Below are 23633 nucleotides of genomic sequence, written 5' to 3'. Positions count from 1 at the left end.
TACACGTAAAATATACGTCTTGTGTATATTGTTATTTAATGTGAATATGCTCATAGAAACACATTAAGACTTTGGTACAGACACATCACCTTAAAGTGCCTTAATTTTGCATAATAAAAATGTGTGATCTGTACTACTTTTCCTATTTACTATAATGCTCCACAAACATGTGAATTTGCAGAAAGCTTTTCATTGCATTTGTTCACATTTTCAGGAGACCAGATGGGAGGTGTAAATGATGGCTCTTGCTAATGAGAGGTCATTATTGGTCTTGTTTTGTTAATTTGGCATCCATAGATCATTACATACTTCACTAACCAAATGAGTCCCAGTCTTTGGCTTAAATTTATTTAAAGAGCAGATGATAAAGAAAGGCCTTAAACGTATGGCAGGAAATTTCCAAACCATTAAAAACAACATTCAATTCAAATTTGTTGCATTAAACTGAACTTTAAGGATGTGAAAGCATTTTATAGATGCTGCTACCAATTCCGAATTAGCAATGGCATTTTATTACTTGGCACAGAAAGTTCATCTTAAGGATACGTACGAATAAAAATATAATAATTTAATGTTTTTCTATCTCTTTAGATCTACTATATAGTTTCAGTTCTTTGATTTCAATTAGCTTTGTCGAACCTCCAACCCAGTAGCAAATCAAATTCACAGCTGGTCACCACTAAAGACACACTTAACTGTGCACCACAAGGACAAGTTAAAAAACAGGCGTGTTTGTGCTGTGTAAAGGTTAGGATTACAATGATGACTAAAGTTCAGCAAACATGTAATTATGTTTGCTTTTAAATACAGAACATAAGATAAGTTAACATGTAGAAAGTCTTTTTTCAAACATTTGATTTTTGTCCATTTTTGCAGCGACCCGCAAGTCAAACAAATTGAGAGTTTGGGTCAAACTTTTTTTTTCTGGGAAACAGCAAAAACAAAAAACAATTTCCCTGTATTGCAAATACATCCCACAGCACAGCAAAGGCATCAAAAATATTCCTGTGTGTAGTTTGGGAAAACTAAACTCTAACCCTAGATGGGGCGTTTCTAGAACATCTTTCTTAACCTTGGTCTTAAACTGAGTTGAAGATGTGCTTTAAGGACTTCACATTAGTTGGAATCATTTAAAAAACAAGCTATGAAATATTATCAATGTATATGATGTTAATTGCTTTGAATCTTCCCAATTTTTCTTTACATGCATGTAACATGTAACATGCAGCAGAAATGGTGTACAAAATAAATGTTTTTGTGCTGTGTAAAAGTTACAATAACAATTACCACTAACGTTTGGTCAAACGTATTACTGTGACTGTTTTTAAACGCAAAAAATAAAACAGGTTAGAATGTTGAAAGTGTTTTTTTTTTCTCAAACATTTGATTTTTGTGCATTTTTTCCTGACCTGTGGGTCAAAACAATGGTGAATTTAGGCCAAACAACTTTTAGCCCAAAAGAAACCTATCTTTTAGCACTTGCCTTTTTTCCCTGTATAAGGAAAAGGGAGCAGCCTGTACTGTATATACTGGCAAATGAACATCTGGATGTCTATGTTTCTACATCTTAGAAAGGTGCAAGACAATAGATTATTCAGGTGGTCTCTCCCTTTATTGCTTCATAATGACTCTGTTTATTTGGCTTGTTGCTGTCCATGGCTCAGGTCCCCCGCAGCTGAGAAAACTCACCATACTCTTCACGCAGGTGGTCTGGAATGTGTGGCTCGTAGCCCTCCTTCTCCGGGACATCCTCAAAATCATCCTCTTCCTCGCTGTCTGCAGCTGCTTTCGGCTAAAGGAGGGGGAAAGACGTGGGATTCAAATCAATACACAACTTCAAATGCTTCTAAATACTTTTTTTAAAACAATGATTTAATCAATCATTTTTAAAAATCCGGTTTGGTGAAAAAGTATTTCTCCCCTTCAGGATTTTCTGAACCTTTTCATAATTTCGCCTCTGAATGTTATCAGAGCTTCGTGTGCGACCTATGGATATATAAAGGGAACCTGAGTGAACAAATAACACCAAAGTGTGACAGAGGTTTAATTTATTTCATAATCAAAGTCGTACAACATCCAGCGCCCCCGTGTTAAAAAGTCAACACCTCCTTGGATTCAGTAACTGGTGGTACAACCTTGATAACTGCAAGCAAACGCTTCCTGTAACTGGTAACCAGACTCTCACCCATCATTGTGTAGGAATTCTGGCCCATTCCTTCATTACATACAGTATTGCTTCGTCTTAGAAACATTTGAGGGTTTTCTAGCAAGAACTATTCATTTCAGGTCCTGCTACGACTCTTCTATGGGGTTCTAGGTCTGGACCTTGACTTGGCCATTCTAAAACAATTTTCTTGTAGACTTGCTTGTCTGTTTGGGAACATTATCTTGCTGCAAGATCCAAATGCGCTTCAGCTGCTGGACAGATGGCCTGATATTCTCCTGTAGAATTTTCTGAGACAAAGGAAAACTCATAGGAGAGCTCCTATTTTGTATTTTTTACCAAAAGACAGCTGGGTTGAGTGAATCCGGTGTGCTGTGTGTATAAACTGATATTATTTATCAGGCAAACCGTTTCTTCTTCACATTGTTATTTTCCATAGTTAAAATGAGAACTCATTTCAGCATTCTACATTCTAAATTCATCACAGCACTGCAATCCATACAGCATGTTAGGAAAAAGTCTCCTCCGTCACCTTTTATTCCTATGAACCTTGTCAGCTCAAGTTATTGCACAACTGATACCTCCGGTACTTGGGAGGGCAGCCAATTTCCTTCTGAAGCAAACGATGGCACCCAGCAAAAACAAACGTTAAAGAGCATTTGGAAAGATTAAGAGAAGTGCACATGCAACTGCTGTGATAATATTGAAACATTATGTGGTGGCAAGACTAGGGATAACCACAGAATTAAATATGACTAAATACTTTCTGCATGTAGGAGCAATAAAACCACGTGTTTCAATAAATCCAGCTTATTGTTCTTTATGTTAAAACATGCCAAGTTTTTAAAAACTAAGATGAAATATACTGTAGATCCTTTTTCCAGAAAAAAAACTACAGTGAGTAAAACGCTGCGATTTATTAAGAACAATAAGGAATGGGTTCTGTGCCGCTATACTAATTAAATCCATACACTATTTATTAAACAAAGTTGACACCAGTCACCATCTTTGACACCAGTCCCAACAGACTCCAAACAAAACAGTGTTGTCTTTAGCTTTTTTCTTTATTTTATGGTCACTTAAAATCGACCCATTCATTTGATTCTTTTCACATGTTTATTTGCCTGGAGATTATGAAATGATTAGAAGCTCATCCGCAGTTCTCTTTTAGCTGATTAGCACTCAGATGGGACCTACCTCAACTATTTGTGATTCGTAAGATTTACTGCACATAGAATACCCAACTATGCAATAACAGGGAAGTCTGAATATTTAATTCTGATCCTTAATGGAATTTCCAGTTGACCACATCCAATTGTTTTTTGACTAGTGGCCTATTAATTGCAACTGGATATAAGAACACTTTTTTCTCCGTCTGTGATACAATCTATTGCTAGTGAAAGACTGTTGTGACATGAGAGCGAGAGGCCTTGTATAAGGCTAACACTGTGGGCATTAATACCAAACAGTAAATAAAAGTGTGTAAAGACTGTAGCTTTGTCCAAAAGGTGTCAATCTCGAATGATTTGTTATTCAAAGGGCTGAAGACTTCATTGTTTCATTTACGGTGCCCTTTGAAAGCACAGCGGAAGGAACACTGAAGTAAAAAATATTCACAATGAACTCTAATTCATAGAGTTCATAAAATATTTTTGGATAAAAAAACATTTTTTTTTAAATTCAAGTCAATTCAGTTGTACATTCCTGAATCAATTAAACAAATTGCTAGCGCATTTCAAGGAAGCAAAAGTTTTGGGACAACTAACTGACAGGTATGTTTGGTTGGTCAGGTATGTTGTCAGGTATGTTGTTATTTGATTTGGCTCATGGAAGATCTGTGAACAGCCAGGAATTCTGAAATTTGTTTTTAACATTCTGTCTGTTCACAGAAGAAAATGCTTCCATACGTATTGGGCGGTGCTACAGCCTTATAATGAAGCAAATTACACAGCCCAGCAAAGGAAGTACTTCATCAGGAAAATCATAGACTGACCAAGTCAATTTAAAAAAACATTTAAGAAACAGTAAAGAATTTCAAAATAGCAGGCGAGAACTCTAAGTACAGTAGATCAGAAGGTCTTGGCAAAGAACCTCAAATGATGAATATGTTGAGCAAAATGGATAACAGACTTTATAAAGGTATCCAAACATTCAAAAAGACATCAAAACAAGTACTGACCTTTACTCTTTGACATTTACTTAAAATGTTCAAATACCTATAGTTACTTGAACAGAAAAGTATGTTTTGGTTCTAATGTTCAAATTTATTGATGGAATGACCCAAAACAAAATGTATATTATAGTTACAATTCATACAAATTCCCTGACAGTAAAGATAAAATAATAGTTTAGACAATGCTGTCCCAAAACTTTTAGGAGGGAACAGTGTTCAAGTCAAGGTGTACAATAGAAAATGTCAATCCGATACCTCACTACTTTAACGGAGTGCAATAACATTGCTATCAGTGGGGCAGCCAAACACAACAGAGGGGTTATAGTCTTCATGAAACACATTGCTGGCTTTTGTTCTGGGGCCTGCACACAAGGCTTTATAATTATTTAGCTCCAGCATCTTTGTGATAAGTAGCAACATTTGAACAAAATAATCCAGTCAATAAATAGATTATGGATACAATTACCTAATGCTTAGCATTATAGACTTGTTCTCTCTAGGAAATGGCAATGTTACAAGATAGCAAGGTGTTCTTCCCATGTGAAATGGGGTTGAGACCTGGACTAATTTCCCCAAAGTCCACCTTGATATTGTTTTCAGCTGCTTTTTCCCCCCATAACATCGGGGCTATAAAGCAACCAGTGACCCAGAGGTGAAAGGCTTTGTCTCCCCCCTGCCAATCCACTCAGACACCCAGCCCCGGACATGTTAATCCCTTCCATTTATTCCTGAGGTGACTAAAAAGACTTGCAAAGCATGAAACACAGCTTACAGATTTAAGGATAACCAGAGAATACGGTTCAGCAACACCATGAGCCATTTATTTTTAAGTTCAGACGAGAGCTTGAGCTTTCAGTGCGTAGGTTACTGATAACCATTTAGAAATCCAGTGAACAAAGAGAGGGTGGCTGTGTAGCAGGCCTGACTGGTGACAATGGGATATTAAGCCCCTCACCTCTGAGGTAGCTTGTGATATTCCAGTAAAATCCAAGTCTTCAAAGGATCCAGTGTGTGTGGCCCTAATAAAATCAACTCTCCTTCCATATTTCAGAATGAAGGTGTTCTAACATTGAATGTTTTCATAGGGTGGTATGAAAACAGCACGAACAGACACAGAGAACACACACTGCGCAGTAAGTTGACTTGTAAACACGGAAGCTGCAATTTACACAGCAGGCCCTGGTTGGAAACTACAGGAAGTAATGACTTCTCTTCGAACGCCAGCCTGACCAGTGCTATGCAAAACACTGTGAAGATGAAAGAAGTCTTCAGTCTCCACATTTTAAAAATGCAGAAGAAATCTTTAAAAACCTATGGTCACAACCCCCAGGTTCTTTTTATTCGTTTTCTATGAAAAATAATTTTTTTAATGACTCAAAAAAGTCCATGATGGAGAATCTCACACAATACGGAGCACATAAAACTAGCTGAAACTGACTTTGCACTATCATTATTTTTAGTTTTATAAGATCTTGTAACTGAACATACAGTATGATATTTTGAAACTGAAAACAAGATGTATATAGGTCTGAATAAAACATAAACCCTGAGCTAAAATACTAACCACCCCAACAGGGCAGTAAACTAAAAGTGCATGATGTAACTACAAGTGTATGTTTATATCTTCCCAATTATTTTTCAATCATCCTTAAATCAATATGTCTTAAATGGAAACGTATGGCAGAACACAGCATGGAAAGACACAGAAATCATTCTGTGGATTAAAGGTTAAACAGACACTGTGCAGTTAGTAGATTCAAAATATCCTGGAAGCTGCAACTCAGACAGGAAAGATGCCTGGTTAGTTACTACAGGAAGTAGTTACTTGTTAGTCTCAGCTTTAATGCACTTATCTGGGAGACTGGCACTGAAATATCATCACTGAGAACTCAACTTCACAAACTGCTATAACCATGTGAGTTGAGGCTTCACAGAATAAGAGGCAAGTGAGAGCCTGTTGAAGCCACTAGGCAGCACATAGGCAACCCCTGATCAGGACTATCGCAGAGTAAATCGAATGTCTTGTGTTGAAAAAGGGAATTCAATGCTCTTCCTTTTATCCTGCAGGTCGCGGGATCTCCGTTTTATTTCTACCTCCCACAAAAGGCACAGGCTGCAGGTAGTCTCTCAAAGATAATCTATCACTGGGGCCCGTAATTTTTGTTATCACTCTAACACTAATCAAAAGAGAAAACTGTCACCAGCGCTGACCTGTGAAACGTCCCAATTATACTCTTCAGAAATGACAGGGGCACTTAACTTCCCCACTGAGTAAATGACGACAATCAATCAAGTTTGAATAACAATGAGCCACGGAGCTGAAAATTATTTTTTGGTATAGAATCTTACCCAGGAATTTATGAAAGGTGAAAAGCAACCCAAGGTTTTGCAGGGCATTATGGTTCTCGGCTCAGGAACCGTGTGCATCAAACGCTAAACAGAATTTATGTGTTTTAATTTCCTCAAAAGGTAGCTATGAACCATCCTGGTGCTACAATGCATAACATATAATGCCATTTTTTAAATATAGGGGTCATTTTCATAAAACATTATGCTTACTGTTAGTGCCCTTCTTTTATGGAGGGCATTGTCTGTGTTATTATTATTCCAATGCAATTCGCCTTCTATAATGCTTAATTACTCACCAGATCAATTTTAAACTTAGGACTAATGAACAAAAAAGAATTTCAGTATCTCTTTGAATTTTTATCTTTTTCTCATTCTATCCGTTTTAACCCTTTTCTGATTGAACTATCATTCTCTTTAATGAATGCCAGAATAGAGGACTCAAATCCAAGTCCTGTCTTAATTAAACTGCAATTAAGTGCTCTTCACAGAATGGGTATTTTAAAAGAATTTTGCTTCATGTGCTCAACATATGCAACGGCTTCAAATTTTGCATTTCATAGTCGCAAAAGTACAATAGTACAATAAGTACAATAAACTATTTTCTGTGAAGGATTTTTTTTCTACCAGAAGGCAATTCATACCCAAGAGCATACAGAAGTCACTGTGATGCATTTCCAAGTTCATTACTGATTTCTATACCTTTATGATTTTTTATCTTTATCTACAGATATTACCGTCTTATTTATTGTGATGTATAATGTCCTGCAGAAAAAATATCATCACATCATTACATCCCAAATGTAATGTGATGTCACAAAAGCTCCTTTAAGATATCCAACTGAAATTCCCGTTTTCCTGATTTTCCATATCATTCATTATTATTTGTATTACATAATAAAGTTTCAACGACAGGAGGATCTATAAAAAACACCTACACTAATGAAAGATAACTATTCATCCTGCATAAACTGATGCCTCAGTCGGATATAATCCTTTCTCACCACAGAGATAATAACTACAGATTTTTCTACAGGGGAAACTTTCAAGAGCTTTTTTTGTTCTCAATATCACAAACCCAGATATCTCTATGCCGGTTAACTGCAAATGAAAGGAATATTAAGCAAAAACAAAGTCTGTAGCTCATTAATTTTCACACATTTGTTTGCATTTTTATAATAAAGATATTTCCACGTAATTGACTTGACTGCTGCCACAGTACTTTGCTTAAAGGCCACATTCGCTTTATTTCTAGAAGATTCCAGAGCAGCAAGAAAAAATAATCTTGCACTTGTACTGCATCTGTCAATATATATAAAATCACTGCTCTTTGCCAACCAAAGACGAAATGGTACAGCTATCCCTGGAGTGAAATGCAAGAGACATTCTGTGGAAGAACACAATATGACAGGAACACATTTGGAAAAGACTAAAAAAGGAATAAAGATAAACAAAGGGAAAATGAACATATTTAATCTATATAATTCGTCTGTTGTCTGTTCTTTAAACATGTGAGCAACAAGCAATAGACTGGCAGTCATTTTCTATAATGCCATTTAAATGTCTCAGTATTTCAAGATTCTCTTTCTGTATTCACAAATTAATACGAAGAAGAAATCACTTTTTGGCAAAGTGTATTAGAAAGGCATTTTCTGTATAGTAATCTAATCCATTTCAAAGTGCTTCTGAGAGAAAGTGAAAGGAAAGAAGCAGCACCAAGAGTATCTCATTGAGCATATCTTATTATTTCCATAAGACGTTATTTTCCCCTCCCGCTTACAATTTTGCCACAGAAGATTAAAGCTACTCCTTTGTTTATTTAGGTTGCCATTTTTAATCCAAAGCAGTTATTTCTCGGCTGATAGATGAAAAAAGAAGGGGAAAATAACTATTGCACTAGAAAGTCCTGGCCAATAAATGGTATTTTATTTTTAATGCACTTTAATTCTGTTGTGATAATATCATGGCTGCCAACTTTAAAAGGCAGTGTCATAACTCTCGTATAGCAGTGTACATAAAGGAGAATTACCTTATATAAGGCAGCTTTCTGCTGACACAGGACGCCTAACAGAAGCCCCTCTACTTGGGATCCTTTTGAAATCAATTTACATTTAAACCGTGAAGCTTGAGTTTTAAAAATTAGGTGATTTGCATTCCTTCTATAACTCAGAGAATTAAACTACTTTTTTGTTCAACACACAAAGGAAAGTTAAAGCAGCCAAAAATGTATTCAGATTACCTTTTCAGTGAACTGAAAGAAAGACTGGGCCTTGTAATTAATTAAAGATCATGACTGTAACCGTGCTACAATTTAATTCTCTTTTGTTAATAGCGGATTTTTTTTCTACAACCAGAAATCCTTGTAGTTTCCTATGTTTTTTTCAACCCTACTTAAAGCACTTTTGCAAGACCCTTTAAGCTCCAATAGATTTTTAAAAACAGTTCACCAAACAAACAAAAAACAAAAGATGGGATGCAAACATATTTCAATGTCATATCGCATATGACCAGTAACAATGGACTAAAAATACACACATTTGCAAATACAGGACAAATAAAATGGTAATCAATTAAGATTTTTTTCTGTAAAAAAAAATTATAGTGCGTCGCCTTGGACTCCTAGCCTTGGGTGGGGATCATGAACCAAACTAAAACTAACAATGTTTCTGTCCTTTCCATTCGCACTACATTATGCTGACCATTTTTTTGTTATTCATAAATTCCCTTTCACATTAACAGGACACTGATTAAATTAGTATTGGCAAGTTCCAACATTTACCACCAAAAATGAATGCACTACAGCTGAGGTCCAGTTAAGCTCCCAACACCATTGTATCTGTGAGAAACAAGCCCTTTTCATCAGCTTTTTGGGAACTTGGTATTGCAGAGAAAAGACAGCATAGAAATATGGAGAAAAATTAAACTATTACAGTTTATCAGACAAATTTGCCTAAGACCACAGCAGAATCACACGGCATATTAATGATATGTAAAGCAACCGAAGTCGTGTGTCCGTTATAAACTTTGCTCTTTATCAATGGAATGTATCTTAGCGCTGCTGTCATACCTTTTCTCTTGAAAGGTGCTCAAAAAGATAATGAGGTGCAGGCTAAATATCTGCCACTTAAAAGGAAAAACACACTCCACCAGCCTAAACTGTTCTCACTGCCATCCAATATATTTTGTATGGTCTAATTAACTCAGTAAGCAATCTCAATTACTTTCTGCCCAGGAAACCATTCCCCTGGCTCACTCCTTAAATAAGTCTGTTATCCTTTTAAAAAATGATCTTCTGAGACATCCTCGGACAACTGAACTCTAAACTTCATTTGTCTTTTGGCAAGTTTGATGGCTATGCATTTAAAAACCCATTCTATCTTATAAACTAAAAATTAAATGTACTCAGCTGTGATGGTCTTCAGTGCATCTGCTATTTATATGCTAATACCCTCTCTTACTGGAAGGTCTTGCAAATTATTACAGCAAACCAATAACTCAGGTGCTTCTACTCACAGCCAGGCACATGGGATAATAGAATTAAACATTTTCCATCGAAAGGAAAGCAGAAACAGGGGGCTGGAGAGGTTGTAGATGGGGCAAGGAAGGAGGGGGAGGTTAAACAGTATCACACTTTAAAGCTATACACAATTTTCCTGGCGTATGATTAAATATGCTTCCCTATGGACAGATTCTGTCACATTACTTAACAACAGCTTTTTTTATTACAACTAACAGTGATCAGGAAGGATGTGCAAATAGAGAGCTTTATTAAATACAGCTTAAACAGTTCAAAACACGGTCCAGGAAAACATCTGGTATGTCAAAACAGTATAGCAGCCTTGGCTTCCAAATTCTAATTTGAGAATACTTTTACACAAATTTCAAGTTGTCTCAAATTTTCTTATAGTGAAACATGCCCAAACATGGCTACAAAGCTGTTTGGTAAAACCAGTTTGGTAAAAAGCAGTTTGTTTGGTGTCAAACTGATTAGTGCGACATTAAACATTACCTGTTTTTTCTTTATCGAGCATGCCATTTAACAAGGAGCTCAGTATCTTCTGTAATGCAGTACACAATGTTGAGGTAGTCAACAATGGATGGCATTTTTTAATGAGATACAATACCTTAACATAATCAATGATGGGGAGCTCTTCAAGTTTAAAACAAACATATCCCATTCTTCATCAATATTCTGGACGTTCACACCCAATTTGTCCGAAACACCCAGAAAAAGAATCAATACAACTTCAAATGGTAAAATGGTATTAATAACGTCGAGGTCATTCATAACTACTACCATAAATCATACAACCAAAAGATAACTAAAATCTCAGTAGTGTTAACATGTGTCTGAGGTTTAATCTCCAATCCTATTGAACTGCTTTTATTTTGACTATTACACACGTGCATTAGCAGGGTATACTGTATGTAGTCCTCCAGGACTAGGAAGCTATGTCATAGACTAAACATAACTAGCCATGTAGATAGACCTTTTCTAAAAACAATGCCCCAAACATTTAAAAAGATATTCATTTCTTGACATTTTTGTCATTATTTATATGCACCATTTTCCTAATTAATTAGTAATATGTTGTAACCAAGATAAAAAAATCACAGATTTAGCTGGGCCTACATTCACCAGATGAACAAAAAAATAGCCTGCCACTGTCAACCTCTTCTTGACCTCAACGGACATCTACTCGCTAGCATTTGTCCTTTCACATTGTCCTTCCCCCACAAGTCAGCGGTACTTCTGATATGCGAGAACATCTGACTTCATCAGTTCATGAATTTCCCTGGAGAACTCTAAGACACAAGACTCACAATGAACATCTGCCCGCGTGACAGATAAGAAAGGATCACTGTTTCAGTTCCACTTTTTCAACTGAACTCTTGCTTGCATTAGTTCCTACGATAATGCTTTCCTTAACTTGAGTTCCAAAATTGCTCAAGTAAAAAAACAAAGCACACTTTTTTAATCTGATCACGGTACTCTCCAATTAGACAGGTAATGTCTATAAAATTATCAGGTAATGAATAAAATCCCAAACCCTCCTAAGTTTCTTCCCAAGAGCTAGACCCTGAGCTCAGAATACACAAAAGTCTTTTGTCAACCTACAGTATCTTGCGTGATCATAAGAAGGAAGAAAAAGAACAGAGTTGCAGCATAAACAACTGTTTTCCACCTGATTGTAAGGATGTATTTTCACTGTGGTAATATCTTAGAAAACCTAAATACCGTCAACTGTGCAATAGAAATGTTTTGTTCTGAAGAAAAACGCAAAAGCACACACGAGTTATTGCTCTTTTACAGTGGTGGTGAGATCTCTTATCCTATACAATATTTCATGCTAATCTATACAATATTTCTTGTTGGTGTGAGTTAATGTTTTTAAATGTAAGATCCAAGCTTTGTCGAAATTGTATACATCTACGACTGCCTCCCATAACCAATTACTGAGGGTCTAGAGATAAAACTAAAAACAATCTACATGTTGTTTCACGATAACTTGCAAAGGTTGTTTAGGGGCATAAGGTAGAGTAATAAACATTAAAAAACTGGGGAATGTACCATATTTTCAGCTGAATTCTGACTTAAAATTTCAGAATAGGTATCCTGAAAGTTTCATGAAAACTTATTTACACATTATAAATGACTGTACTAACACCCTATTATTTGAGCTGTAATTAAATATCCTTAATTGGTTGATATGTTTAAATCAATGAATTTCCAACATGCTATGCACAATAAACATTTTACAGATGCTAAAACACTTCTGAGGGCAAACACACAATTTGAGATTTTTTTCAAACAGTAATGTACACCCATATGTCAAAATAACTATGGTAACTACTGACAACTCAGCTACCCGTGTTTATAACAGATTAGTGGCAGGACTAATGATGAGAAAAAGATGAGAAACCAAGAAATGCTGTTGCTGTATTAGAATGCTGGCTTTAAAATATACCGGATAGTCTTTGGTTGGCAATGACTATCCAGTGTATATATTGCTAATGCTTGGTGTGTGTTTTGATAGATTGTTCCCCTGGCGGATTCGGTTTGTCTCAATAAACCCTAGAAGGGCACTTTCACAGTGAACAAGCCATTCAAAAAGCCCTTGAAACTTAATGACAATGAGCCATTCTTTAAATTCAGTGATAGAGTCATAATGTAAATATTTAGTTCATGGCTGTGTTGAAATTAAACTTCAGTACTACATACAGTACCATACATGGGCTACTATATAATAGATTACAATATATGATTGATTGGGTTATTTATTTGTTAGTTCTTGTGAAGCTATGCGAGATGACAACACCATACTTCTTCAAAATCTTTTTATTTTGTTACTGCAACTTTACTGTCCAATGCTGTAAGACGACTGCTAAGAGACTCCACCACTTAACCTACAGGAATCTACTCCTAACAAACTACAGAAACCTACCACTTACTGTATATGTGAAGCCTTGGTACAGGAGGAGAGACTAAAATTATTTTGTTTTGATCTCTTTAATCAGCACAGGTTTACTGTATCAAAAAGCAATTCCGTTCCTTGTGTCATACCAGTGATAAAGTGAATAAAGTAATGGAATTTCTTTTTATAAGAAAAAACTGTAATTATGATAAAGGGCTTCCAGTTGTTTCTTTATCACAAAGCAAAGCCTTTTTGCATTTGAAATTCAGCCTGACATTGATAAACCCATATGGTTAACAGTACAGTGCTTTATCACTGTCAAGGAGCTCCATTTCCTTAACTGAATAGTCTCTTTTGCACAGTTAAAAAATGATTTTAGTTGTCATATTAATGTGTTTCATAACTGCCTTATACATTACTTCTCTGTGAAAGTCAGAATCCCACTATATGACGTCTGAAGCCATGTTCAAAAGTGGAAAACCTTCATTTGTAATAATATCTAATGCACCGTACATCACTTCCATTGTCTGCATTAATTATATTATAATAATCACTACCATCATCATAATTAAAGAAATATAATCCACAAACCAAAAAGTAACAGTAGCTAGGTCACAAAGCAGAGCAGTGAATTAGTTAATAAAAGTCAACTACACATTGTATAACAGCACACTACCACACTACCCATGCAAGTGCCTGCACAGTGACACTAAGAAAACTTCCTGTACCCCAGGGACCTACACTCCTGGTTTCCACAGCATTGACTGGGTTTCATTCCAGCTGAGATATCAAAGACTTCTCTGAGCCAATTACTATCTTAATTAGTACAAGTGAACATGCCTACAGGTCTTTAATCACTGACAATTAAAAGCTACGGTACCGTGGCGTCCAGGACAGAAATCTGTCTTTATTGTCTTACTCTGTGTATTTTAACACTCATGTTTCTTTACTGATCAGTTATTTTTATTATTACTAATTAAAGCAGAAGTACTAATAGTATAGTTTGTACTGATGCCTTTTGATTTTGGGGCATAGTTAAAAAAAATGATTATCTTTGTGATTGAAGATAAGTACATATTTTCTAAGACATTTTAATGTTTAGATATCCAGATAACAAAGTTACACTGTACTGGAGCCAGTTACTGAACATTTAAGTTTCTTAGGCATGCAACCACATATGTACTAATACAGAGTACAGAGCAGAGCATAATACACTAATACACTAATACAGAGCATGTACAGAGCAGTTAAATGATGGGTAACAATCAGTAAGAAGTTGCATACTTCCTTACAACAATATGTCAGTCACATAACGTTCATAGGAAGTCGACTAAACACTAAACACACTAAACACAGATCAAACCCAAATTAAAATTAGGAAAGCAACAGGTTCTGAAGCTGATATTCAGAATCTTCACCTCTAACCCCTTAACACTATGGAATGAGTTTGACAGGAGATTTGAACAGAAAAGTCCAACCAGCACAAATACACTCTGGAGGATTATTAAGAAAGAGCTGTCAACAGGTGGTAATTCACGATGAAGACTGTGTGACAGAATGTCCGAAATGTTATGTAGGAATTGTGCGCAAATGGGAGTGAAACATTCTATATTCTGCTCTCTGATCAAAAGATTTATTGATGTATTCTTGAATAATCCTTTCTTGCGTTGCATTTCTTTATGATCATGCAGGTAACTAATTGATACGAGAACTGACAGGCAAAAAAACCCATTCGAAAGAAAAGGGAAAAAAGACATTTTCAAGGCTTAAATCAGTTAATGCACTCTTTTGACCACTCCTGACTAGAAACATGAAATTATTTTCAGATAATCTTTCAAGCCTGTAACATACTGGATCTGTTTATTTTAATTAGAGATAATTATTCAACATTTTTTTATGGCATGGTACATTTGTAATGATGATGGTTACAAATGCTACAGAAGAATCCTGTTTTTTTTTATTTTAACTTCATTTTGCTTGAATCAGAAAACTATAAACAAAGATTATATCTAAATTATGTGCATTCTGAAACAGCAGTAAACATTTTTAATTACTGAAATTTCTTACTGGTATATAAATAGTACAAATTATCAAGGCATAGACTGAAAAAGTCAGCCTGCAAGAAAATAAGCTGGATGTTCAACAGAAATTTCTGGCCAACGCTTACATCCCACCAAAAAACTGAAAATGTCTCCCCCTGCTGGTCTGTTATTGCCATTGACATACCCGATAAAATAATTCCTCTGTCCATTCACTATTTTTTTGTTATTTTGACTGCAGAGCCAGGGAAATAAGGCTTTAAGATAGAATACTTTTTTAATATTTCAGATTTAATTAACTGACAAGGCATATAAGGATCAAAAGTCTTGTAGGAAATGTCAGTAAATAGTTTTCCTGGTACTCAGCAGGTAAATGAGTAAGATACTTACTACTTTCCTATCTCTCCTCTTATAGTCTATGTGCATGTCTTGGTGTTTCTTCAGAGTCACCTCCAAGGCTTTCTTCCAATCTATCGCTTGTTTGAGTCGGTCGTCATTCACCCCCGCTTTAGTAAAGACCTAAAGTGGAAAGTGTTATACTTGATGCGTTTTTAGAAATAAGGCACTTCAACAAGATAAGGAGTAATCATAGGGCCAGAGGACCCTAAGAATTTCTACTGATGAAAAGTCATCACAATCCTCAATAATATAAGGCCCCATCTCTCACGTACAGAAGGTAACTATCATATACAGAAACTATTTCAGTTGGAACAAATAATAAGTTTATTCCATGCTGAAAAGAGAAGAAAGGCAATGCAATGTTTCGGCTGTGGAGCCTTTTTCGGGTGGCTCCACAGCCGAAACATCGTTTCCTTTCTTTTCTTTCTTAGGTTTTCTTAGGTTCCTTTGCAGCCTAAGCATGCTGACGCAGCTCCCTAAACTACTTCAACTTTGTTTCAGTTGGCATTTCCAAAGGGCATCTAACAGAGTTGGGCCAGGAGGTCCATTGTATCTGTAGGTTTATTCAGTCTCTTCAAAGCACCAGCACAAAAAAAACCTGGGAGAAACTGTTATACATGTCCTAGTTGATTCAGTAATGAGTTGATTTAGGTTGTTCAGAGCAGAAGAAAAACAACTGAAACACCTCCTTCTCAGGACCAGGATTGCACATCCCTGGTCTTACAGAAGTATAAGTATACTTTATGAAAACTATTTAACTATATAAAGTAGGGGTACTCCAGGAATCATCCATATTCATTCTAATATGATTTTCATTCTTTTTCCTATTTTGTTCTAGGAATCATCTACTCTGGTAGTTAGGAAGGGGGGCATGAACAAGTTAAATTAATCCAGTATAAGAGAAAATAAATAATTAGAAAGAAACATTTCTAGCAAACCCATGTTTTTCTTTTCTTAAATTGTATGGACTTTCTGTTTATGTTACACACAGCACTGTGTAGTGACGCACGGTTCAATAGACAATTTTAACAGTACCTGGACCCAGGACAAGACTGCAGGCAGGTGTTTTGTAGTGATGAGTCGGTGTAAATCCCTTATGGTGTTGATTACAGCATCATTGTCCTCAGTCTCCTGCACTTTCAGATCTGGAAATGTTTAATGAAAATGACTAAACTATAAAAAAACACCACTCTGCACACAAGCTTCCCCAGTCAGCAGAATATTCTCAATGAAGTTAGTATTTTCTCAATAAAGATCATTTATTAGGATTAGGCCTATACTAATAAAATGATGTTGTGCTCAAAACAACATTGGTCTAATAATAGAGCTTTATACAGTTACAGTACATTCAAGTTTTAAACAAGCTTATAAGAATCTTAGAGATTTAAGATGGACAATGTCATGTAAAAACTGTAATCTCTGAAAACATGAAAGACCTGAAATCTCTTCAATGAAATACTTATCCTGTAATTCCAGGATTTCTGAGATGCCACAGTAATAGAAAAGTTTAATGGCTTACTGCCACCAAGTTCCAGGATACTGTAATCTGATGCCCCCTGGTGTTCAATTTCTAAATAACCACGTTGAGGCTGATATTTTAGAGAAGGGAAAACCAAATCTGTAGAGTCACAGTCCAACAGGATTTACAGCTCAGCCTTAATTCACTAATTGTAAACACTTGGAAATTAATTTCCTTTTTCCAGCAATGAGCATATGTAATTCTTGAGAACTATAAGGCAGTGGATCTTAATTTCACATGAGCACATCTAAGCTTAATTGAACAATTGTTCCAATTGTTAAGAAACCTCTGATTTAAGGGTGACCCATTAAACATAATGTATTATGACTCTATGACAGAACTAGGCTCAAAAGAATTTTATCACAATATATAGACCAATGTGTACAATGATATTTATACATTACATATCATGTATTCTGCAATTTAGAAACTAAAATGGTTTAGAGACTAATTTCAGAGATTTGCCTCTTCATTCACCTTATTTCCTGTAATGTACACTGAACGTCAAAAGAAACTTGTAACAGAAGAAATTAACAAAGCAGTTCTGAAAATGATAAAACAAACATTTTGTAGCAGGTGGACTTATCAGTTGGTGAACAGCTATGATGCAGATAAATTAGTCAGATTAATATACATTTGTAAATGTATGTATCTTGTGTGTGTGTGTGTGTGGCAGTGTTGCAGTTCTGGTCTTGTGGGATGCTCTCCTATTCTTGTAGAGAACAACCATGCGCCTAATCCCTGGTCTCTGAGCCGAGAGATGCCACACTTCCTCCCTACTCACCCCACAAATGCTCAACCTGATAAATAATGCCTCCACTTTATATCTGTCATGTTCCCGAAAAGGCTGTTGTTACACTAACAGCAACAGTAGGAGTGTGGTCTTGCTGGAATGAAGCATGACACATGACACAGTCTGTGGTTTGGTAACAATGGAGGAACCAGGTCTTACTAGAAGATGCCATACTGATGCCAGGTTGCCAGTAATCACTACAAGTGGACTTAAGTTATGACTAGTGACTTCCACCAGATCATTACCATTGGACCTCCTCATCGATTAGCCTGTCGTACAAAACTGTTCTGCATGTCTGCCCTGTACTCAGTAATGTCCATTAAGGTGGTCTACACAAAACTTTGAACACTAAAGGGGACTAAAAGGGTTATTTTCTGTATTTGTCTTTCCTGATTTTCAGCAGGTTTGCCTTTCAACAGGTTAAATCGCCTCATCACCTGTTCCCTATCATCTCTCTCACTAATGAGGCAATCAAAATGACACTGAAAATACCAAATCAATATTCAAAATCTTTATACTTTATAAAACATGTATGGATAGTAAGTTTCTTCTAACAAAAGTATTTCCATTTATTATGGATAGGATTTATTTATGCTTTATTATGCTGTACCAAAAGCAGTATAAAACAGCACTGACAAAGGAGAAGTATTATTATAAATAAAATAAGAAAGATGCAATTATGTCCAGACAACTTAAAAAAAATGTATTGAAAAAGTTAAAAAAGAAGCAAACCCAACACACCTGTGGAAATATCAAGGGATAAGCTGTACTTATGTGAAATGATGCCCGTGTTTCGAATGAACATTTCTTGGTCCGAGACAGACTCCATATCTGAGTCTTCTTCGCTGTCATCTTCCTTCTCCTGCACACTTGCTCTTGTCCCATTCTCCTGGCCCACACTCCCTTCAGACAAAGACTGCAGGCCTTTGCTGCAGCATGGCTGCTCGTCATCAATGGTAGGGGATTCCTTCCCAGAGTGCACTGCTTGACAAAAGAGCAAAGACGGTCCTGCTGTGTCACTGGCTCCTGGTTCTGGGTTGGCACCTTGTGGGTCAGCAATGCTGAAGTCAAAAGGCTCTGGTATCAGGAGCTTAAGACAGTTCTCCATCTCGGTCAAACAGTCCTGGATTTCTGAGAAGGCCTCTGTTTAAAAAATAAACCTAGTGTCAACACAAGAACCTTTTATAGTAGAAAGACATTTGTGGACATCTACAGTACCTACAAGGCTACTGAGCCTTCACCGTGAAAAATGCTTATTGCCCAAATCCATCTGTTTTATGGATTTTTTTTAATAATGAAATTACAAGTGAGTTTTACCATAGAAATGATCATTAGGATGTGGCTCACAGCTACAGCTGCTCCTGCATGGAGACACAAAAGAACCTGCTGGCACACTTTACTTACACACCCACCTGTGTTCAGTCATTTGTCTATAGATGCATTGCAAGCTCCTAAATGCCTTACAGGAGAGATAGCACTGACTACAGGAGTCGCGCATCACCTGCTGACTTTAGTGGCATCATGCAGGTCCCCAGTGAGTCATCAAAGTCAATGTTTTGCCAAATACTGAGGACACTAATACCCAATGTACATCAGTAACAGGCTGACAATTGTGCTCCTCATTTAGAAAACACCAATGACAGCTAGGAAAAGTATTAGTCTTTAAAAAAACAGGAAAAAAACAGCTGTTATGAATTGCTGCCAGTAACCACAGACAAATACACTAGAGTAACAACAAAGTAAAGAAGTACTTGCAATGCTTCAGAGAAGTCAGGATAAAGGACTAAAACAACTTAAAATGTCTTGCCTTGCATTTCCCTTTCAGCCCTTTTGACTTTTTCATTATAAATCCGTTCTAGTCTCCTCTGTCTTTCTTCTTCCCTTTTCCTCTCTGCAAGTGTTCTGGCTTGCACATCCTGAAAATCCACCTTGGAGAAAAAACAAAGTTTCACAATCCTTCACAGAAAGTGGAGTTTCACATGCTTGCACTGCTATCTTGGCTGAAACTTTTAATATTTTCAGTAGTACTTCGGAGTTAGGTTCTATAGTCATTAAATACAGAAAAAATCCCTCCCCAGAAAAAGAAAGACAAAATATAATTATTTTCATGACGGAGAATGTTGTTGTGGACAGTTTCAAATTATTAATAAACATATTTGTTGAGGAAAGTGTAGTTTGGACAGTTCCAGAAGCTAAAATTCCCCATACAAAATTCACTAAATATTTTATACCAAATTATATACAGTAAAACTTTACCTAATGACAATAATCACATTTTAATACATTTGAAGCTTAGGGAATCTCTTATGTTCTTATTACCATCTTTGTGGTATTTCTCTCTCTACTGGTAAAAATGGTAACAGCATTACAACTTTCTAAATTGATAGTAAACTAAGGAACAGCTGATAGAGGTATGTATTTCCACTGCACAGATGAGATTCGAAAATGAGCTATCATTTATTAAGGTGGAAATTCTTACCTTTTTGACCTGCTTAAGGAAGTGGTATCCCAGAGCAAGTTTTTTGTAGGCTTCTCCATAACTGCTCTGCCATTCCTGCACTGACTTGATGGCCATAGTCTTGAGCTTCTGGGCTACTTCCTTAGGAGGAGGCAGGGGCTGGTCTGAGGGGTCTGTTTCTACAGTCAGCTCCAGAAACTGCTGGAAGTTGTTAACGAGTAGTGTCCTGAAGTGGTGTGAACGGGTGAAGAGCTCACTGGCAATCTGGAAAGCAGAGAGACGGATCTCCGCGTGTTGCTGGCTGAGCTGTGTCATGATCAGGTGGTAAACATGATCGATGTATTCATCGGAAGACCTACAAATAAAAACGAAAAGGTAACAATTTTCCTGAATGGCCTCTCACTTTGTTTCCAGTTACAATCCAAAGTTTTTGAAAGTGTTTTAAAGACGCCCTTGATTATCTCAGCAGTTAGACGGGTCATTCCTCCTTATTTATATGTGCTCTCCTGATATTTCCCCAGCTTTTACTCAAAGGCCTTGAACATAATTATGTTTTTATATATACCACTGTATCAAGTTTCCTTATATAGTGTATTTCTTTTACCAATGTTACCATTTTAATTTACACGACTTCCACTTTATTTTGCTTCTTTTTTGCAGTCTAATTCAGAAAGGCACTTAGATTAACAAACCACAAATTTTGCTGAAAACTCTCAACCAATCCAATGGAAAAAAATAGATGAAAACAAGCATTGTTCATTGATGGTGCTCTTCCTTACAAAAGTTTTTTCAGAGATCTCCTGTTCCTTGAGCTTTTTCCCTTTTTAAGCCAATAATTAGAACCCCGTCTGAGCCACAGAAACAGGTCAATAATACCCACAACACAAAAAAAAGGAAAAAAGTTCATACTTGCATATTTTCTTCACCTCCTTCATCTTAGCTGGGTTCAGCTGAGGTTCCCCAGAGGTGGTCAGCTCTTCCACCAGGTCAGAGAGCTGCTCACGCTGCTCATGATCCATCTCTCCAGACTGCAGCTTCCAGGGAGAGAGAAAACACACCTTGTCTGACAATCTCGGAGCCTCGAAGAGAGGGCACAGACCAGGGGTGGCCATCCCTGGTCCTGGAGAGCCGCAATACAAATCTCATTATCACCCTTATATCAATTTGTAAACACGTGGAACATGGCGTTTTCATCAGTTTATTAAGTTAATGGGTCACGTTAAGTCAAGAATGGACATCTGTGATTCTAGAGAGCTACAGAGTGGAGGCCTTTTCATTTCATGTGATTGCTACACAGCATATTAAAACAATTTACCTGTTTTAGTGATCAAAACGCATACATGTAAACTTGTTCCACGTGTTTAGAAATTGTTAACTTAAAGATAATCAATTACAACTGCTGGACTGTGGCTCTTTATGGGCTCTGTAGGACCAGTAATGGTCAACCTTTTAACTACATTTTCCCCCATTCTAGAATAGCCATTTCCTACAGGATAGGTCAAGTTACTTTTTCATACCTTTCCTTGAACAACCTCTGGTAACAACATCTCTGGCAGTTAAATCAACTTAATTCCCCAAAGCAGGCTTTTGGGCTGCTGTTAGAAAGATGCCTAAAGGAAAATCCAGCACAATGCATACAGCTGATATGTATAAACTTACTGAGACAGAGTGAGACTACAGCAGATGATGAAAATTTGTCAGTTATGCAAAATTAATGCCTATTGTATAAAGAAAGTGTTCTGTTGTAATATGATTGTTAAGTTTTTAATAGCTGTAAGTTACTGTAGTGTTTTACTGCATTTTAGACAACCAAAGTAAAATTAAAAACCTTATTGTTTTACTGTAATTGTACAACTTCAATTAACTGCAACAAAACAGCCTGGGTTGATCAGCCCTTAATTTTTAGATCTTTAAGTCATATAAAGCTTATGACACTAAGTACTTTCTGCTATATAGCTTTAAGATACTATTTTGTAAATCAAAAGCACACATTTCATCAGTAATGTTCGTTCTTATGCTTGCTCTCAGGAGACTTTTTTGCATACCTTAATGCTGTATCTTGTTAAGACCAACAGTCGTTAACTGTGTAGTACTCCTGCCCTGTGTTAAGAGTCGGAAGCTCCTTGATACTCTAAAGCGCACCGCAAAATGCCCTACATTCTCTGTAAGGAATAATTTGTATCTAATGAAAACATAGAGCGATTTGTTTCAGTTTTAGTTATTCGGCGAATTAATCGAGCATCCTTTAGGTGTTTCTAAATTTGTACTTGTCCCTGCCTACTGTGCCCAAATATTACATCCGGGACATCATACAAGGCCAGAATACATACACAAATATTTTATTTACAAAAAAATATATCTAAATGCCCGAATCATTGCTGAAAGCAATATTGCAATAAAATACACAGAGCACTCCTGAACCAGGTAACGCGTATTACAAACATGCTCTAACTTATCCAAATACGTCTCTGCAACCGAAAGTGATCGGTTTGATTGAAGTCCTAAGGAACCAATCACAAAAGCCAAAGAATGCTGACAGCCAATCAGAAACTAGAAAGAGGACTTCCGCGCACATCAAGTTCCCAGCGTTGTATAACACAATACAGAAGTGGTATCAGGAAGCTATGACATTTTATCATATAAATTAATACATTTAAAGATATACTGTTACGGAAAATAATTTTTACTTTAATCTGTTTGTCGTCTGCTTTTTCTAAACCCCAAAAGTACATGCAGAGCAAAAAAAGAAGAGTAAAATTACCCAGCACTGTCAGTGGGTCCAATGAGTGTTCTTTGTTGCAGCTCACAATTTTAAAAAAACGAGTTTAATGTCCGTCTCATTGAATTGTGGTGATGTGGCAGCCTTTATTGCCTGATATTTATAATAAGGGAAATAAATTACATTTTCCTTTTCAGCAACAGTATGGAAAAAAAACAACTATTTTGACGCCAGAAGAGGAGACTTTGAAAACCTGAGCCTTACGGTAGCTAAACTACCAGACAGTACCGTGGGTCGCCCTCTACAGGCCATAGTAGGTAGATGTATAGTGTTCACAACAACAAACGGGAAACCTTACTATAGTATAAGTAAACAGAATAATCTATTTTAACACTAAAATAATTTATTTTAGTAATGGAGAAACCCCTAATGCCAATAGCCTTATTATCTAATTATTTAAAATAATATTAAAAGCCACAGATACATATCTTCCACCATTAATCGGTTACTAGAACCTAACTGCTTTGTCACAGGGATTTGTTACCTGGTTATTTGCATTTTATAAGCATGAAGGCTCAATTTGGATAATGTTCAGAATTTTGAGTTT

The 23633-nt window shown here is 36.4% G+C and overlaps 1 protein-coding gene across 4 annotated transcripts in view; it reads right to left on the bottom strand.

Annotated features, from left to right (window-relative positions):
- Positions 1 to 23323, bottom strand: part of uvssa (UV-stimulated scaffold protein A) — a 43980-nt gene extending 20657 nt beyond the window's left edge. The window contains exons 1-9 of one of the 4 annotated variants that reach the window (XM_088630972.1): positions 22353 to 22777; positions 21825 to 21917; positions 21217 to 21341; positions 20329 to 20662; positions 19657 to 19777; positions 18591 to 18992; positions 16573 to 16682; positions 15529 to 15657; positions 1690 to 1792 (exon numbers count right to left, since the gene is read on the bottom strand). In XM_088630972.1, the coding sequence (XP_088487098.1) occupies positions 1690 to 1792; positions 15529 to 15657; positions 16573 to 16682; positions 18591 to 18992; positions 19657 to 19777; positions 20329 to 20662; positions 21217 to 21341; positions 21825 to 21854 (1354 nt within the window). In that variant the 5' untranslated portion in view covers positions 21855 to 21917; positions 22353 to 22777. Of the gene's footprint in view, positions 1 to 1689; positions 1793 to 15528; positions 15658 to 16572; positions 16683 to 18590; positions 18993 to 19656; positions 19778 to 20328; positions 20663 to 21216; positions 21342 to 21824; positions 21918 to 22352; positions 22778 to 23068 lie in introns of those variants that run through there. The other 3 variants (XM_088630979.1, XM_088630985.1, XM_088630993.1) reach the window with 3 other exon arrangements.
- Between the last annotated feature and the right edge of the window lie 310 nt (positions 23324 to 23633).

Source organism: Lepisosteus platostomus, chromosome 1 (assembly GCF_059453375.1).
Source record: "Lepisosteus platostomus isolate fLepPlt1 chromosome 1, fLepPlt1.hap1, whole genome shotgun sequence".
Taxonomy (NCBI): domain Eukaryota; kingdom Metazoa; phylum Chordata; class Actinopteri; order Semionotiformes; family Lepisosteidae; genus Lepisosteus; species Lepisosteus platostomus.
The sequence above is the reverse complement of the archived record's forward strand: the minus strand, read 5'-3'. Positions and strand labels throughout refer to the sequence as shown.